The 19473-nt window shown below is 41.2% G+C and overlaps 1 protein-coding gene across 9 annotated transcripts in view; it reads left to right on the top strand.

Annotated features, from left to right (window-relative positions):
- LOC141726929 (ubiquitin-associated protein 2-like) overlaps positions 1–19473 on the top strand; it is a 197520-nt gene that overhangs the window by 79770 nt on the left and 98277 nt on the right. For all 9 annotated transcript variants that reach the window (XM_074532024.1, XM_074532029.1, XM_074532028.1 and 6 more), the window contains 4 exons: positions 5602–5654; positions 14900–14967; positions 17075–17273; positions 18229–18433. In XM_074532024.1, coding sequence (XP_074388125.1) covers positions 5602–5654; positions 14900–14967; positions 17075–17273; positions 18229–18433 — 525 coding nt within the window. The remainder of the gene's footprint in view (positions 1–5601; positions 5655–14899; positions 14968–17074; positions 17274–18228; positions 18434–19473) is intronic.

Genomic DNA, 19473 nt, shown 5'->3' with positions numbered 1-19473 from the left:
GGGGGGGCCAATGTGATAGAAACCAGCGCAGATACATTCGGAGCTAATGCAGCAGGAGGGTGCAAGCAGCATGCTGTCGGTTGTGCAACTGGTGGAGCAGAATTTGTGCTTGCTGCGTCCAGGGGGAAGCCAAGGGAGAGACGGACCCCACAGGCACGGAGGGGGTGGATGGGAGCAGCGCGAATTCCGTTTTCCCATCCTGGGAACAGAGGTCAAGGGTGAAATAGCCCCAGAGGTGGCATTAGAACCCAGAGAAAGTGGAGGACTGGATTCAAGGGCTGAGAGGGGAAGATTGTTATCAGCGTGATTAGAATTTGAAGGGAGAGTCTCTGGTGGAAGAGATAAGGTCTGGATGCCCTCCCCAGGAGAAGATTGCATAGAAATTGAGCTTTTTAAATTCATTTTTTCTACAGCTTTGGTTATAGAATGAAAGAAAGGTAGAAACTGAGTTACAGAAAAATATTCATTAGTTTGGAGGGTATATATTCTTGTTCCTACTGTGTCCCAAAAGGAATCTAGAGTGATAGTGTGTGTGTTAGTGTCTGGAAACTGGGAAATAATCCATTTTATAAATTTTTTCAAGTTCGTTTTTGAGAGATTGCCTTTAGAGAAAGAAAAGCTGTTAGTAGATAGGAGTTCTAGGATTTGTAAATATACATCTCTCTCATTCTGGGATTGTTTTAATTTACTGGGTTTTGATCCCTTACTTCCCGATTCCCCACCAGCAGAAAAAAAGAGGAAAAAAAAGAAAAAAACCCCAAAGAGGACCCAAGGTAAATGCGCGCAATAAAGGCTGTTTTAAAACTTTCACTTCTTCAGCCAAATGTGGGTCAAAACTCTGCTGGTTGGTGATCTGCCTTGTCCGGCTCCTCGGGATCTCGTCCCGGATGTCTACGTGAGGGTCGTTGTACACTTCTTCAGATAACTTCTTTTATAACAGAGAATTTATCTTCAGGAGGTCTTAGCGAGTAAAGGCAATAACAATTTCAAGAAGAAATGCCGCTCCAGAGTTCTTGTTCTGTTCGGTGTGCCAATATAAGGCAGATCCAGGGTTTTCAGGGTCTTCCCGAAAACTGCTGCCGTGGGTGGTGTCCCAGACTGAGAAGTCCAGTTGAGCACAACCTGTCCGGGCCCCTCAGGCAGGCTCCAGGGCTGCAGGCAATCTTAGCAAGCTCAGCTCTTAAGTGAGATCCGCTCTTTAGTGATTCTCAGCGCATTACTTGCTACGTGCCTTTGGCAGACGCAGGGAGAGAGAGGAGAAGCACTGTATGAGGTTCCACAGAGATGTCTTTATTGGTATCTTCTGCAAAGGGTCTCAGTGACAGCTCTTCTGCTGAGCTGGGCAGAGGAGGGTCTTTATAAAGGGTTTAGGAGTTTTGGAAATTGTCCAATGGTAAGGGTCGAGGCGAATATGACCTATAATCCTACAGACAGATAAGCAAGGGTCTGAGGACAGAAGAGGGGTTTCTTTGGTCCAGTCATCATGTCTAGGCATTTCCTATCTTAGGCTGCTGACCGCCATGGAGGCCTTGCAGTCCCTGTGCCTGCTACACATTTGGTCAAGGACGATTGAGACAGAAAACACTTAGGCAAACTTGACATCCTCAAGTCCATGGGCCCTGACAGGATGCATCCAGGAGTGCTGAGGGAGCTGGCAGACACCATAGCAAAGCCATTCACAATCATCTTTGAAAGGTTGTGGAGATCAGGAGAGGTGCCTGAGGACTGGAAGAAAGCAAATGTCACCCCGATCTTCAAAAAGAGTAAGGAGGACCCAGGAAACTACTAGCCAGTCATCCTCACCTCAATCCTTAGAAAGGTGATGGAGCCCTCATTCTGGAGGCCATCTCTACCCATATGGAGGTGTTCTGGATTGTCAAGAAAATTGTATTCGATTTGCTATCTGTATGGCAGTTGTATGGCAGTTGTCTTCTGTTAAGTGGGCAGTTTTCCTTATCTCTTCCACAACAGTTCTTCCCTCCAGGGAGACATCGGCTGATAATAGGCTATTGAATGTGTCCATGATGTCTCCACCAACCAGCAAGAAGGAAAAACAAGCATTCCTAGGCACCACTGGTTTTTGGAGAATGCATATTCCTGAGTACAGTCAGATCATCAGCCCTCTTTACATGGTCACCTGCAAGAAGAACAAGTTCTACTGGGGCCCTGAGCAGCAACAAGCTTTTGCCCAGATTAAGCAGGAGATCACTCATGCCGTAGCCTTTGACCCAGTCAGGGCAGGCCCAGAGGTGAAGAATGTGCTCTACTCTGCAGCCGGGAACAATGGCTTGTCCTGGAGCCTTTGGCAGAAGGCGCCTGCGGAGACTCGAGGCCGACCACTAGGGTCCGAAGCCAACTACACTCTCACCGAGAAGGAAATCTTGGCTGCCTATGAAGGAGCTCAAGCTGCCTTGGAGGTCATTGGCACAAATACACAATTCCTCCTGGCACCCGAACTACCTGTTCTGGGGTGGTTGTTTAAAGGAAAGGTTCCCACTACCCACCTCGCCACTGATGCTACATGGAACAAGTGGGTTGCTCTTATTAAACAGTGTGCCCATATTGGAAACCTGAATCGCCCGGGGATTTTGGAGATAATTACAAACTGGCTGCAAGGTGAAAACTTTGGTCTCACTGATGAAGAGGAACAAGAGCAAGCGACACGTGCTGAAGAAGCTCCACCATACAACCATCTACCAGCAGAGGAAACACACTACAATCTTTTCACTGACGATTCCTGTCACATTGTAGGGATGAACCGGAAGTGGAAAGCAGCCGTATGGAGCACCACACAACAGGTTGCACAAGTTACCGAAGGAGAAGGTGGATCAAGTCAACTTGCTGAACTCAAAGCTGTTCAACTGGCCCTAGACATTGCTGAGAGAGAGAGGTGGCCAAAGCTCTACCTTTATACTAATTTGTGGATGGTAGCCAGTGCTCTGTGGGGCTGGCTAGAAAGGTGGAAAAAAGCCAACTGGCAGAGTAGAGGAAAGCCAATCAGGGCTGCTGATGAATGGAAAGACATTGCCACTCAGTTAGAGAAGCTACCTGTGAAAATCTGTCATGTAGATGCCCATGTCCCCAAGAGTCAGGCTAATGAGGAGCACCAAAACAACGAGCAGGTAGACCAGGCTGCAAAAATAGAGGTGTCAAAGATAGATTTAGATTGGCAACACAAGGGAGAGTTGTTCCTTGCTCGATGGGCTCATGATATCTCAGGTCATTAGGGTAGAGATGCCACCTATAAGTGGGCACGAGATCGAGGAGTGGATCTAACCATGGACAGTATTTCTCAGGCTACCCATGACTGTGAGACGTGTGCTGCCATCAAACAGGCCAAGCAAGTGAAGCCTCTATGGTATGGTGGGCGGTGGTCCAAATATAAGTATGGGGAGGCCTGGCAGATGGACTACATCACACTGCCCCAGACACGCTAAGGCAAGCTCTATGTGTTGACCATGGTGGAAGCCACCACAGGATGGTTGGAGACCTACCCTGTGCCTCATGCCACTGCCCGGAACACCATCCTGGGCCTTGAAAAGCAAATCCTGTGGAGACATGGCACCCCTGAGAGAATTGATTCAGACAACGAGACCCATTTCAAGAACAGCCTTATCAACACCTGGGCCATAGAACATGGTATTGAATGCATATATCATATCCCTTATCATGCACCAGCTGCCAGGGAAGTTGAATGGTGCAATGGACTACTTAAGACTACCCTGAAGGCACTTGGCGAGGGAACCTTTAGCAATTGGGAAACGAACTTAGCAAAAGCCACCTGGATGGTCAACACCTGAGGGTCTATCAATCAAGCTGGTCCTGCCCAGTCTGAACCCTTGCACACAGTGGATGGAGTTGAAGTTCCTGTTGTACACATGAAAGATATTTTAGAAAAGACTGTTTGGATTAATCCCACCTCAGGCAAAGACAAACCCATTTGTGTGATTGTTTTTGCTCAAGAACCTGGTTACACTTGGTGGGTAACACAGAAAGATGGAGAAACCCATCGTATACCACAGGGAAACCTATTCTTAGGTGAGGTCTGTGTGTAAGGTTTCATTGTGATGCAGATGGAAATAGAAGAAGGGGTGGATAATTTTCTGGATTTTCAAGCAAATTGCATTCTATTTGCCCTCTGTATGGCAGTTGTCTTCTGTTAAGTGGGCAGTTTTCCTTATCTCTTCCACAACAACTCCTCTCTCCAGAGAGACATCTGCTGATAGTAGGCTATTGAAAGTCACTGCATGACTGATATGAACTATAGCATCCCATTGTGCGATGCTCCGCCCAGAGGGAAGAGCCAAGCATTGCTACCCAGATAAAATCTTGAGATTCTGGAACAGCAGCACGGCTTCTCCACTGGATTTCCTCCGAGGAACAGCTGTCTCTTCTTCCACTGGATCTTCAGAGGAAGACTACAGCCTTTTCTACAGGATCCCTGCTCCAGCGGAACAACACCTGACACTCTAGGAGGACTGCAGCCACATTTCCAATTGTACTGCTACCAACACCCTGACCAATGGGGTGTCAAATTTTGTTCTGACTCTGTCAGTGTTGTTTTAGTTTACTGCATTGCTTATTTTATAATTTTATTTTCTTCCCTAGTAAAGAACTGTTATTTCCTGCTCCGTTTTTTTTTTGCCTGAGAGCCTCTTAATTTAAAATTTATAGCAATTTGGAGGGGGGGGGGGAGGGGGTTTACATTTTACATTTCAGTGGAGGCTCCTGCCTTCCTTAGCAGGCACCTGTCTTTCTAAACCGAGATGGGAGGACAAGGTGATCAGGAGCAGTCAGCATGGATTCACTAAAGGGAAGTCATGCTTGACCAGCCTGATTGCCTTCTACAATAAAACAACTACCATGATGGATCAGGTTTTTGCATCTGTAGGATTGTTTCCTGTAGTTTTCCCATTGCTGGATGCTGTGGGCTGTGTACTGTCCTCCAGTGTTTGCCAAAAAATTCTGCGACAAATTACGGGACAAAGCATTTTGCAGCTACAGTGGAAGCTATTGACTTTTCTGATGCCATTATATCAATTATGTGTTTTAAATGAAAGTTGCTCTCTTGGGGGAAAATATTGGGCTTATTTTGCTCCTAGGAGAGAGTTAAGACATTGGAAAGGAGCCTCCAGAGCTCTAGATTATGTCTTGAATTTGAGTATGTTGCCAGTAGGATTATGAATGGTAGAGGAGGTGGTGTGGTCATGTTTTGTTCAAGCTCTTTATGAATTTGTGCATGAAACCGGAAGATCTCATGGGAGGATTGAGTAACCTCTCACTGTCATAGGAGGAAGTTCTTCCAATGTTTGCAATTAATCACTGGGTAGAGACATGCGTTCATGCAAATTATGTCTGGTACCATAGTGGCTAAGAAATACCTGAAATCAGAAATTAAATGAGAAAATAAACAAACCCACTTCCCAAAACTGTAAATCTGCAAAACAGTTTTCTAGAGCTTCCCATGTTTCCAATCACTATCTCCTTGCTTTGTGTTCCACGAATAATGAAAACAGGATTGCTTATAAAGCAGAATGGTTGAAATATGACATTGTGTTTTTAACTTGTAACTGTTTTTATTCCTTCCGCTAATTCCCATAGGAGCATGGAAAAACTCAGTAGAAGAATGGACTGCAGAAGACTGGAATGAAGATGTAAGTGTGCCTTGTTTGGTAGACTGATTGATTATTTAACCTTTTCATAGTTTTTGTGTTGTCTTCAAAAAGTAAATGTTTGAAGTAATACTTTGTATGCATGCAGTGATATTTCTTATTGTGTTTTTTGCTGCAAATCCTGTTTAAAATATATGGGTTTTTTTAGAATAAAATTGAATCAAGAAATATTAATTTATTTTTTCTTGGTGGACAATACATAGATAATAAAATGTTAAGTTTTATCCCAAATTATTTTTTCTGAATTATAATTCTGCACTGCTCAATGCTGGTGGGTGTTAACCACATACCTCCCCCTATTATTTAAGGATTTAAAGCCATATGTAGTGTTTTTGGTTTGTTAATTTAAGATTTCTCTAATTTAAAATTTCCTGGGCTAATGTACTAAAGAGTGTGGTCTGTTTTGGTGTTGGTCAATTACTAATGTACTTACTTCTTGTTTTGAGATAGGATTAGAAGAAAAGCAAAGCAGGCTTAAAACTTTAAAAGAGTATAAAGAAAATTTTATTAACAATAACTAAAAGAAAAAAAAAGTTGTAAGAAGACAAACTTTTCCTAACACTTCTCCTCCCTCTATAACCTTTTCTTTTCCACTGATAATATAAAGAAACAAGACTTAAATTTTCTAGTTAGTTTACTTTTAAAATAGTTTTTCTTCAGTTCACTTAGGGAGAGAAGTTCCTCTTGTTAATGTTATGGAGACTTCTGCAGAAGAGGAAAAACAGTTTGGTCACGAAGAGTAGCTGCCTGGGGGAAATCTGCTATCGTGAACCCCTTCTCATTTTCCACAAGCCTTCCCATAGCTTGTTTATGGGCTATGTTGACTTATGGGGTATTGGTTTAAAGATGAGCTGGTTAAAGGTAGAAGTTCTCATTATTTATTTCTAAAATCATCTTCATTCCTGGGAACAGAGATCTCCTGGGGTCACAGGACTACTCTGTTTTTCTGTTCAAACTTTTCATGGGATAATAGTTACTTTAATATCTGCTTATTTTAGTATGGAGGTTTTTGCTTGATATCAATTTGAACCCTTCATCTCCCCATAGTTTCATGTGTTATAGGGAAAAGAGTCTTTTTTCCATAGCTTATAAGAGGATTTCAGTTTTAAAATTAAGGCATCTCGTCATCCCTCCCATCTGGGACTTAACTTCTTCTTCACTGACTGTGATGTTTTCATGTTGTTCTTTTACATGCTTGCATCTTGTTCCTTTCTCTCACTCGAGGGAGGATTGAAGTATTGAAAGAGTTAGCATGTCACCTGGGCCCTTCAAATGATCACTCGACCTGCCGGTAACTTGTGGTGGGAGCTGCGGCTGGGGCTATGTCAGGATTGGCTTTATGGTTGGTTTTTGGTTTTCTTTGCATTTAATTCTAGTCGCAGGGCCACTCTGCGTGGTTGTAGGGCTGCCTCTGGTCTCAGCCGCACTGGGGGGAGGGGATCTGATGGTAAGATCTAACAGCTGTGGCCAGCCCTGCTCCAGCCAGGGTTTTGCAGCCTCCTCCCCCTTCCTGCCTGGCAGCTGCTGGGGCCCAGCCCAGTCAGAACGGGGCTTGGAGTCCCCCGGAGCCCCTGGAGAGGGGCCCAGCCCCTCGTGGTAGAGCCTGCCTGGCCCAGCCCGGGATGGGGCCCAGCCATGATGGGACCTGGTGGGCCCGGGGTGTTTTACCTTCTTGCCCGCCGGGAAAGAAAGAGGAAGTTCCTGGGTTTTTTCATCTTTAACATGTGTCTTTCACAGAGGTGTGTTCAGCTCTTCATTGGTTCAATAGACTGTTAGTTACACAAAAAGCTTTTACATCACTTTCTTAAATTCCTCCCATGACAAAACTATAACACCATATTATCACAAGACTTTTATATAATTAAGTGCTGAAGTTTACTATCAACTTTAGACTCCTCATTTGATGCTTTTTATTTTAAATCTGCATAATTATTCCACTTAGTCCATTTCATGTTCATAATCTTAAAAAATGAGCTAGTAATATGCTGAAGTTGGCACTTAATTGCTTCATTCCTGTTGTTTCATCATGATGTGTTGTGTAAAGTACTTATAAGAATTTGGGTTCTCATTCTTTAACAGGCAGGAGATGTCTTCATGTCTGCAATATATTTGGCATTTGTGATCATCATGCATGAAATTCACATTTATGATTTTAAGTTTTCAGCTATTATATTAAAGTTTAAGTAGTTCAGAAAACAACCTAGATAGCAAGAAACATGGAAAGGAAAACTTAGCTTTTAAGAAGTCTTTTATCCTTTATATGAACATCCATTATTTCAAGTTTATTTTCGGAAGAGATTGTCTTGGAAGTCATCCCTTTTGCCTCCTCCTCTAGGGTGGTGTGTCAGTGTTATTCCCAGAAATGTGTGAATGTTTCATATAACAGATATGAAAGCTCCATCCTTACCTAATGAGAGGGACATGTCTTTCAAGAAAATTAAAAGAAGTTCTGAAATTCATAGGTTTTATGTATTGATTACTGTCAGCAAAAGCTGGCAGCTTCTTTAAACCTTTCCTCTATTTCTGCAGTATATGCTAGAAGTAAACGAAGGGCTAAGGATACTGAAAATTTATAGCCTTGGTTTTACCCCTGTTTGCTGGTACAATGCAGCATTTGTAATACAGGAGGGGTGTTGAGCAATGCCGGTTAGGTAATTAACTATCTATCCTGGTTTAGGGCAAATTTGGGAGAAAACCTCTTAAGGGGTCCCTCTAGAAAGCAGATTCAAGTGGCCCCTCCCACAACTGGTTTGGGAAAAGATTTCCTTGGAGAAAAGTGGAAAAAAGTCTGTATATTTAACAAGCTAAGTAATTACAAGCTTAAAAAAAATAATATCAAACAATAAAACCTCTCGCTTTTCTGAAGAGATGAAAAATTCAGAAAGTCCTTTTTGTGAGGTGTAGCTCAGTTCGCCCAGTCTATCAGTCTCTCTGGTGCTGGAATGCAGCATCCTGGGCCTTGGTGGGCCACAGGTGTGAGCTCCTGATGTTCTTCTGGGTTTTCAGTCAAGAGCAGGGCCGATCAGTTCCAAGAAAAAGGAAAACCACAGTCTGGGGAACTTCTCTGCCTCAGCTAGCAAAAAAACTAACTAAAAGCAAAGGAGAGCTCTCTCCCTCTCCGTGCTGCAGACAACACAGTCTGTGAGAAGGAGAAAAAATGCAGGGGAGCAAGTCCAGTTTCTGCAAACAATCTCCACGCTTCTTCTCTACCCCTTTGCTCTCGGAACTAGTCTTAAAGTTGCAGAACCTAATATCCAGCATAAACGGAACAGACAATCTGAGATACAAGTATTGTAAAGTCACCCCAGGACACTATCAAACTCAAGTAATTTGTGCATCAATCTTAAAGGAACAGCAAATGAAATTTCTAGCCTGTTGTTAATTTTTATTCATTTTGGTGTTCTGGAAAAATCCCTGTAACCTAGGAGAAAGTTATTCATGTGTTGATGTTCAGAAAGAGTGAATGAAATAGTGAGCTGCAGGCAAATTAGCCCAAAACATCCCTAGGGGAAAAATAAAGTAAAATGAATTCATTTGATTAAAAAAAAAAAAAAAGGAAGCATAAGAATGCACCTTGTGTCATTCAGTGTAGTTGTATGAAAATAGGTCCACTTCAAATAAACCTGATATTGGTCTTTAAGTAAATTTCAAATTAACTGCAAATATAGAGTATGTCCTTGTAAGAGATTTGATCTACATTTTTTGTTCTAAATATAATTACATGCTATCATGAAACACATTAGGTGGATTGAAATCTGCCATGAAAATTTTAGCCAATAAATCTTTTGCAGGAGGGCATTTCTAGGAGGGCTATAAAGTAATCCAGTCCCAGGCCAGATGCCATCTAGTGTCTTTATCAATGATTTGGAAGTAATAAGATCACTGCTGAATAAAATTTGTGAGAAATGAAAAAAGATTTTGGAATGGCCATTAAAAGTAAGCCAGTCATACAGAAATCTGCAGCGCTGCTAGACTTCACCTGTTCTCAAATGAAAAATACTTTAATATAGCCAAGTGGCCATTTGTTTTATAGGAATAAAGGTACACCTCCAGAACAAAGGGCTGGTGTCTGGAAAGCAGCGACTGAAAAATTTTCAGCATTGTAGCAGATGATGAAAAAGGAACAGCTCAGCATAATCTCCTAAAGAGGTGTTGCTGTGGCAAAAATACCCTATTGTAGTCTTTTTGTCTTTAGGCACTCCTCCCTGTCTCTTAATTATTCTTGATTTTTATTTCAGTATGTGAACTTTCCTGAACTTGATTCCGAAATACTGCGTCCAATTATTCATTGCTTTTACAAAACAAAACATGTGGAAAATAGCTGAAAATATTTACTGATAGTATTGGTGTTTGAGAGTGAGATTTTTAGTTTACTGAATCTGAAAAGGTGACTTTATTAGCATATAATGGGTTCTTGTTTTAGTGTAGCAGAAAATGGCATAATGTGAACCTGTGGCTAGAAAATAGATCCATGAATTTAAATGTATTATAAACAATTCTAGCAGCATGACTAATGATTGAAACAACTAAGGAAGCTGATGTATTTGCTGTCTGCAGGTAAAGACCAGGCATTTTTTTGAAGAATATTTTTGCTTAAATGTGGTATTCCCTAGTCAAGTACAAGTTAGGTGTAGGTGAGTGAAATTTCATGTTGTTTGACCTGAGAACAATTTGATTTCTGTGATCTAATTACTAGACAGGACTGGTTATTATCTTTAGCAATGAGTATTGAGCAAGTATCTGTTATCGCAGGCCCCCAGCTGGGTAATAATTAGCATTGACTCCATGATTCTCAGAAGGCTGATCTATCCCTTTATTATACTATACTAATTAAGAAACCCATCGCCCTTACAGACGGTCACGATACAGGTGGACCCAATTGGTCCTTCAATCTAAACACCATCACCATTGGCCAGTTAAGATACCACCCTTTGGTAAACAAATCTCCATAACACATTCTACATGTTCACAACAACAGGTGCAGCAAGTTAAGATAAGAATAGTTTATCATTCTTTTCTTTGATCTTCTCATAGCCTTCCCTAGGACAATGGCTGGGAAAGTTGTGTATTGCTCTCTGTGGCCAGAGAGCTGCTACCACAAGTATAGTATGTTGTTTGTATGCTATTAAATAGAGGAAACTCCTTGCAGTGAAAATTTGAGGTTGTATGGACAATGAAGGACTAGACAAATATTGAGGTACTGTAGATGGCTCTGGATTTTCCTCTTAAAATTGTGTTTATATTCTTCTAGCTGAATAAAATTAAGTTTAACTACAGAAACTATCAGAAGGGAAGAAATAGAATACATGCTAATGGCTGGAAAGTGGTTGAAGGCAAACATTTTGTATATAATATTGTTGGTTTTCATTTTTATTTGAAACAATGGCAACACTTAAGAAAAATAGTGGGAGTGTTTCCTTTACCAGGAAGCAGCACAAGAACTTGTTTTATTTCTTTAGCTTCAGTACATCATGTCAAAACACTAATAAGGTTTTGTTATTTCTGATTTGTTGCTGTTGAGTTTTTATGAGTATGCCAGAGTAGATTTTCTTGTGGTCCTCACTTATCAACTGTCCATAGGACTTGGTAGCTCAGTTGTTAAATATATTCTATGTCTGGTGATTGGAGAATGATTTTTATCATAGAAACAGGAGATTAAAAGCACAGACATTTCACTGCAGATGGAGGAAATACCCTTGTGGGGCTGCTGCTTGTGAATGGTTCACAACTGTTCATTCAGTCCTGGGAAAATGCCAGAGCCTCAGTGAAAGATTTGTGAGTGTAGTGTACAGTGAGCATAAATAACTTTGTTAGGAGTTGATATTACTTCTAAGAAATATTAAATATATCTGTGTAATAAAGCTTTTCAGCTGCTGCTGCACAAAGTATGTGTTTGGACAAATGCTGTAATCCCAGCAGACTTTTGGATTATGTGTTTGGAGCTTGTGGCAGTGAGTTTGCTGCAGGGTGTAGTGTAAACTTCAATGTAGCCAAGCTGGTGGCTGGAGATGTCTATTTTGCATACTGGCTCACTTAAAGAGAACATTTCCTCTCTTTTGTCAAGCGTGCTTTTGCATTATCACAAGCATCCTCAGGCTCCTCAATTTGCTTCGTTTTCAGGATTCATCAGTGTTTTGGCCATGGTTCATCTTATCCTGGGTATTGTGAGCATAAGAAACTTTTGACATTACAAAGAATTTGCTATTTAACTAAGAGATTGCAAACCATGAGCTGCTGCTTGTGCCATTAGCTGACCTCCTTGTGCCATATAATGCAGGAGTCTCATAACACCACAGAAAGTACCGTACACATTGTTATATAATAACATGTATGGTGGGGAAAGAGCTGAGCGATAGAGAAACAGCCTTTTAAATTGGAAATATGCTTGAGCTGAATCTTTTTTTTTGGTCAGTACACAAAGTTGCAGGCTGGCAGCATTATGCTCAGGACAGAGTTGTATTGCAGAAAGATGGTATTAAAATATGTTGTATTAGCAGAAAGGTAAGGAAATTAAGGGAGGAATTGTGGTGGTACTTATTTTTTCATGACCCAGTGTAGTGCTAGGGGAGAGCACATGAAACATTTGAACTTTGCCTCTGAGTAGTAAGTGATTTGCTCCCAGTCAGACCTTCTGCATCCTACTTAAATCAAATGTCTCATAGAAGAATCCCAGATGACCATGTACAGGGACATACGTGCTTTCAGTAGAGCTGCCTGTAGGATGGCAGATGATATTGCCTCATATTTGTGATGTCCTTTAAACTGGGCTGCTAGCAATTAAAAATGCATAATTTCCTGGAAGAGCTACATTCAAATGTCACATTCTAAAGGGATTCTTTGTGCATGTTTGAATAGGTCAGTTATTCTTTAATCTAAATACACAGCTACACCAAAGTAGTTAAGGGTGGTTTTGTGCAAATTTAATTTAAAAAATAACCATTATACAGTCATATCTCTGCCTTGTTAAACCAAACCTGTACTGGCTTAACACTTATTCTGGTTTGTAAGTATTCCTGTCAATAGAAATGAATTAACCTTACAAGGTTGTAGTTGTTTAACTACTATTTTTCTAAAAAGAAAAGCTATTTAAAAAATCCCAAACAAGAAACAATCAACCTCCCTACAAACCAAAATCATCCCCTTTCCCCCCAAATGCCAACCAACCAGCTCCCCCTCCCCAGCTACCTGTGCAAGTATCTATTGTAATAGCATGGTGGAAGCAGCAGTTTTCTGCTGTGGATGGTTTGACTTGTTATACTATGTGGTGGTTGGGCCGGAAATGAGATTTCTGAGATGCTGTGATCACTACCATCAAACCACCAATGGATGCTCAGATTTTAAGATTGGCACTTGGTACGACCACTGAAAATTAGATCCGCCTCTGAGAAAACACAGGGGTTAAAAACCAGAGCTGCGGCCCTGGGAAGCTCTCTTCAGACTTTGTCGGGAAAGAGGTCGGATCTCCCTCCCCCGTCCAGCTGCTGCTGCTGGGCAGGGGGAGGGGCAGCCATGTGGAAGGCCTGGGCCTAGACAGAGATGGAGGGTGAGGAGGCCCTTGAGGATGGAAGGGTGGAGGAGCACCAAGAGACATTGGGCAGCCACCCCCCCACCCCCCCACCCCCCCCCGGGAAGAGAGAGGGAGAGCCGGTGTCTGAATTTGATAGCAGCCGGCCCAAGAGGAGAAGGGGGGGTGCGGCAAGAAGGTGCCTGGCAGGGCAGCGTGGGAGTTCCAGAGCTCTGGGACAGGCAGAGACTGAAATTTTTAACCCTTTTCTTGCATGATTGAGACCTTGCAAATGCTGATCCTCCTGGAGCTGAATGAGAAGAGAGATAAGAGATGAGATAAGAAGGGATGGGCCACGAGGGAAGTGCAGAAGACTCTTGAGTGGGGGGAGAGATGATGGAGTGGCCTTTTGGCTGGACTTTTCTTGTGTGGCCATAGACGGAACCATTTTTTTTTTCCCTGTGACACAGAGACTGCATTTAGGGGGAGGCAGTGCCTCAGAACCAGGAAGGTTCAGTGTAGGTACCTCTCGGCCCCAGGGGGTGAAAAAATTTGGGAGGAACAGATGTCCCGAAGGAGAGACTGTGCCTTTTTGGAGTGAGACAAGGCATCCTTGAAAGACAACCCTAGAAGCAGCTCTGGTCCATGCACAGTAGTGAGAGCACTGGGCATGGAAGGAAGGTGTCACGATGGCAAAGGATTTTCTGGGCGGTGCTGAGTGACATGGAAACACACGAGGTTTCAACATGTTTCCAGGGGAAGCCTATGGTGCAAGGACTCCTCTCCTCTTCATGAACTGAAGATTGAATATTCTAAAAGGTGGTGCCGGACTGAGAGTTGGTGATCTGGGAGAATGTATTGCATTGAGAAATTTGGTGGGGGGGGAGGAGGAAAATGCTTTTGTAAAGTTTTCATTTTCCTTGTGGTTTTTTTCCCCCTCTTTTCTTGTAGTTTAGTTAATAAAGTTTTCTTTATTTCTAAGCAGGAGCCTGCTTTGCTTATTCCTGGTCACATCTCACAGCAGACACCAGAGAGAGAGTATTCTCATAAGGGCACTGGCATTGTACCAAGCCCAAACCATGACATACTAGTATAAACAATTGCACAGTTCTCCCTTTATTGTTTTCACACTCGTGCTTGCAGAGCAATCTGTTTAAGATGGTTTTGCCACTCCTAGAAGTGCCAAGAAGGAACCATGAATGCTAGTTCACTGTACATACCTGAGTGCAAACCTGCTTCCACTGATGATGTGAGCTGAAATGTAAAACAGAGATACATGAAATGAGTGGGAACGGTACAATGTGTTAGACTTCTGCAACGAGATTTATCAGAGCTGCTCTGTGGAGTCCTAAATGATGTCTGCACACTGATGATATACCAGCTGTTGCATTAATTACTTTCTACTGGTATAGTTTTCAGTTAAACTATTTCCCAAACTGATGTATGTTTATATACATTAGTATACCATTCAGTGTTCAGTAGATCAAATTTCCTAACACTTTCATTAAATTGGTAATTGATTCTGTGGAGAAGACTTTGCTGAAGTTCGACTACATGTTTTTGTTTTTCTAAGCAGAGCTGCAGCATAACTGATTGTAATGATTGTTTGACTACTTTTATCTTAAAAGTGTGTGACTAAGATGGAATTTCTGAAGATGTCACAGTACTGGTGTGAGCATGTGTATGATTAAAATAACTCTCCCCCCCTACACACTTTTTTCAGCTTTCTGAAACAAAAGTCTTCACTGCTTCCTCTGTTCCAGCTGAGAATCATGTGACTCCTAGGCAAAGGTAAGATCTTCTTCCATAGTTTCCCTATACCTTAAAAATATTCTGCTTGTTGAAGCAATGCTAGCTTGCACATATAAAACATTGACTAAAACACAGGGCAGCCTTGGCCAGAGATTGGTCAAGCTAGTTTCAAAATTGTGAAAGTCTTGCTTTTGTGGGTTCCTGTGTTACATATTATTGACTACAGAAGTGGAGCCAAACTTAGAAAATCCATTAACATAATACTGACTTTGCACAGACTGCTTACTGGCAGGAACAAAAATAGCTGGTAAGAAAACTGTGCTGCTGTTGTTGAAAAGGAAGCTCTGGCTTTGCTGTCCGGAAAATGAAAACTCTGCCCCTGTAGATGTAGAAAGTGTTCAGAATATAGTGCTCTGACAAATATGTTGACAGAAAAGCTTGTGTTGCTTACCAGGAAAATCACCTTGCCATCACTATTACTTGCCTTAACTGATGATATAGAGTTCAGCTAGAGAATGGAAAATATGGCAGTTGCTGCCCTTGCTTGTCTTTGTCTTCACTAAATGCCTGGCCAATTATGTGGAATCTGCTGCCTGCATTAGCCTCACAGAGCAGGTTAAGGTTGTATGATGAAGACTTCTGTAGTTGGATAGCATGAGATCTGAAAACTAGATGGCCTAATGGTCCCAAACATCCTGATACAGCTGTACTGCTATACTTCAGACTGCAGCAAAATTTTCATTATAATATGGGCGTGACCTGGAGAAGGCATGGTGTCAGTTGGCTTACATTGTATATTCTATTCCTTTCCTTCTTAAAGGTAATATGGCAGGAGGGTTGGACTAGATGATCTCCACAGGTCCCTTTGAAACCTAACTATTCTGTGATATGCTCACATGTTTGTTGTTTTAATGCAAATATTCTTCCAGTGGATGTCCCTCAATTTATGTTAGAAAATATTTTAGTGCATCAGCTCGAGTTCTGGTGTATTGTTTTGTGGTTTATGTTTTTTTTTGTTTTGGTTGTTTGTTTGGTTTTTTACTTGCCATAAGAAAGGCTTGGACATTAAAAAATCTATGCTAATCAAAATGCTGGAAGCAGCTCTTAAGCCCAAGCCTGTGGTATATTTAGGATAAACTTAAGTCAGAATTAGGCCATGTTAAATGTAAGAAAATTCACATTTCTCATCCTGCTCAGGTATGTATTGTAAAGTAATTTTGGATATGTGCCTACTATCTGAGAAATGTAGCTTTTATTTCCACTGCTCTTGTGACTTCCATACTGTTAGTGTTCAGGAAAACATAATCACGGAATGATTATATGTAGGTGCTTTTATTGACAAGCTCTGGCTGTCAGGGGTACAGACCCAAATCTGACTCCAACATGGGTTCAAGATGAACATGTTTTTATACCCTTATATAACTACATATTAATTATTAAACTTATGTTGTTTTATTGTAGACATTGATTGCATCCAAGCATGGATTTTGTACTTTCCATCAAACCCCCCAAACATCGTGTCTCATGATTCCTGTTATGATTAAACAATAATTATATCCAATTACCGAATAATCATCGCATCTAACAATCATATTATTTGTCATAGTCATTAAATGATTATACAGGTGCAGCCTAACATTTTCCCAGGGCCTACCAGGCCTATCCTTCCTTTCTAACTCCTCAGAATATTCCATGATTTTAGAAACATTTTATCCCTATACTGTCAATACCATACCATCACATACTCAATTGCTGCATGTGACTTAATTCTTTACTGTCTGTATACCTACCCCATACAGAGGTAGGACTTTGATCCCTTGCTCTGTGATATACAGAGAATGTGGATTATCAATATATATAAAGAGTTGGCAGGAGGGATCAGCTTAAACGCAATGTATCTTTTATGACTTGTCTCCAGTTACTTGGTTATATTAATCATATAGGTTATTTATGTGATACGTGATGATATACATTTGATAATGATTTAAATGAGAGCAAAGAATTTATATTCTAGCTGTAGTGGTAAGTTTCAACTAGCAGAATAATTCTGTTGCTGGTATAGCAGCTTTAGTATGAGTGCTTTTTTCAGTTTCAGCACAGTCTAATCATCATATTTATTCCAGCCAAACTTTGCTTTGTCTTACAGCATTGATTTGGTAACACTGCTTCAAAAGCCTGAAAAGCCTGTGACCCTTACCCAAGAGACAAAAGGCCACTCGTTTGAGGCTCCCCAGCAACAAACCTTTGGCCAAGCCCTGGTTTTCACAAATTCTCAGCACAGCACCCAGATGGCATCAGGAAATGGCAGCTCCAGTGCTGTAAACTCTTATTCTCCTCAAAGTCTGGTAAAAATATATTATGCTTTCTAAATATTCCTAATGAGTAAATATTTTAGGTTAAGTAACTTTTCCAGTACTGGTCATTTAATGAGATGGTTTAGTATTTATAAAATTCAGGTCGCACATGTTGAAGGAATTCTTAATTTCATTCCTTCCATTCACACACACAAAATAAAGTTTACTTTTTTTTCTGGTTTTGCTAAGTAATTGTTTCTCAGTTCACATGAAGTACTTGTATTAATTTTTGAGTAGAGAGCAGATGTATTTACTGCATGCTGATTTAGGATGAAATCACTTGTTTATAGTGAAGAGTTCTATGTCAGAAAACTTTGTGTTATTTGCAAACACATATCTGACTGCTTTTTGTGGAAACCTGATTATTTCTGAGTCAATTGTGAAGGCTTGAAATTGGGAATTTAAACTGATTTTCACAGAATAAATGCAACTATTAGTAAATGCATGCTATTTTAAGATGCATGGATTAAAGTAAATCAGTAATGTCATAGTCAGTGATGAAGTTATATCAGTGATAACCAGAGAGGGTCTGGTCATATGCTGCTGATTTTTTTATTGGTCATAAACTAAAGTGCAAGAAGTGACACCTCAACATGAGGAAGAACTTCTTTACATTGAGAGTGGCAAAGCACTACAATAGCTGCCCAGGGAGGCTGTAGAGTCTCCCTCTCTGAAGATGTTCAAAACCTACCTGGACCTGCTTCTGTGTCACCTGATCTGAATGACCCTGCCTTGACAGGGAGTTGGACTGGATGATCTCCATAGGTCCCTTCCAACCCTAATAATTCTGTGATTTATTAGTAATCTAGGACTGAAGAAGTTTTGGTTGCTGCCAAATAGCAGCTGTAGGCATTGACCCTATGGTTATGTTCAAATTATTTTCAATTTATTTATTAAATACTCAACTCCACTCTTTCTTCCCCCCTTTTTTTTTGTCTCTTGGTAGTCTGCAGTTCTTTGTCCTGGCTTTCGAGAACGTGGGTCTCCTAAACTGACAAACTCTACTGGATCCCAAATCTTGGACCAATTGAAATCCCCAAGTTTGGGTCAGTTTACCTCTCAACAAAACAATAATAGTTCTACTACCACTACCGCATCATCCTGGGATCAAAACCCGCCCATTACCCAGGCTTCAGTCCTTAGTCAGTTTGGTAAGTCCTTTGATATAGCTTTCTCTCTGTTAGCCTATAAGATGTCTTAATGCCAATAGCAGTTTAAAATGGCCCTAAATGAAAAACTTTTGTAAAAATCCATAATCCTAATAATATAATTGGTTACAGCATTGTGTTACACTTAGTTGCTGATAATAGACATTATAAGTATATCACAAACTAAGTTTTGAGAGGCTTAAGTCTATCTATAAATGTCATTGAATCTGTAGAGGTTGTTGAGCTTTCATGTAATGACATCTTTGATTTAATATGCTTGAATATTTAAGTGGAATTTTGTTGTGCCTGTGTTGTGGTTTAACCCCAGGCAGCAACCAAGCCTTATGCAGCTGCTCACTCCTTTTCCCACCAGTGGGACTGGGGAGACAATCAGAAGGGTAAAAGTGAGAAAACTCCTGGGTTGAGATAAAGACAATTTATTAGGGAAAGCAAAAGCCACATACTCAAGCAAAGCAAACTAAGGAATTCATTCACCCCTTCCCATGGGCAGGCAGGTGTTCAGCTATCTCCAGGAAATCAGGGCTCCATCATGTGTAATGGTGACTTGTGAAGACAAATGCCATCACTCCAAAAATCTTCCCCCTTCTCCTTCTTCCCCCATCTTATATACTGAGCATTATGTTTCATGGTCTGGAATATCCCTTGGGTTAGTTTGAGTCACCTGTCCCAACTGTCTCCTCCCAACCTCCCACACACCCCCAGCCTTCTCCCCAGCATGGATGTACAAGGAGCAGAAAATGCCTTGACTCTCTGTAAGCTCAGCAATAACAAAAACACCTCTACATTATCAACCCTGTGTTCAGCTCAAATCCAAAGCATAGCCCCATACCAGCCACTGGGAAGAAAATTAACTCTACCCCAGCCAAAACCAGTACACTTTGTTTCTCAACAAATCTTGCAAAATACCTATTTTCAGTGTGCCTGTGCTGCTTCTAGGTTGTATCATATTTTGTCTTTTTCCCCAATTTTTTCTCTTCTCATCGTTGCATGAATTTTGACTGAGTACTACATAATTTCTTCAT

This window comes from Zonotrichia albicollis, chromosome W (assembly GCF_047830755.1).
Source record: "Zonotrichia albicollis isolate bZonAlb1 chromosome W, bZonAlb1.hap1, whole genome shotgun sequence".
NCBI classification, from domain to species: Eukaryota; Metazoa; Chordata; class Aves; order Passeriformes; family Passerellidae; genus Zonotrichia; species Zonotrichia albicollis.
This window is presented reverse-complemented; position numbering and strand designations above follow the sequence as displayed.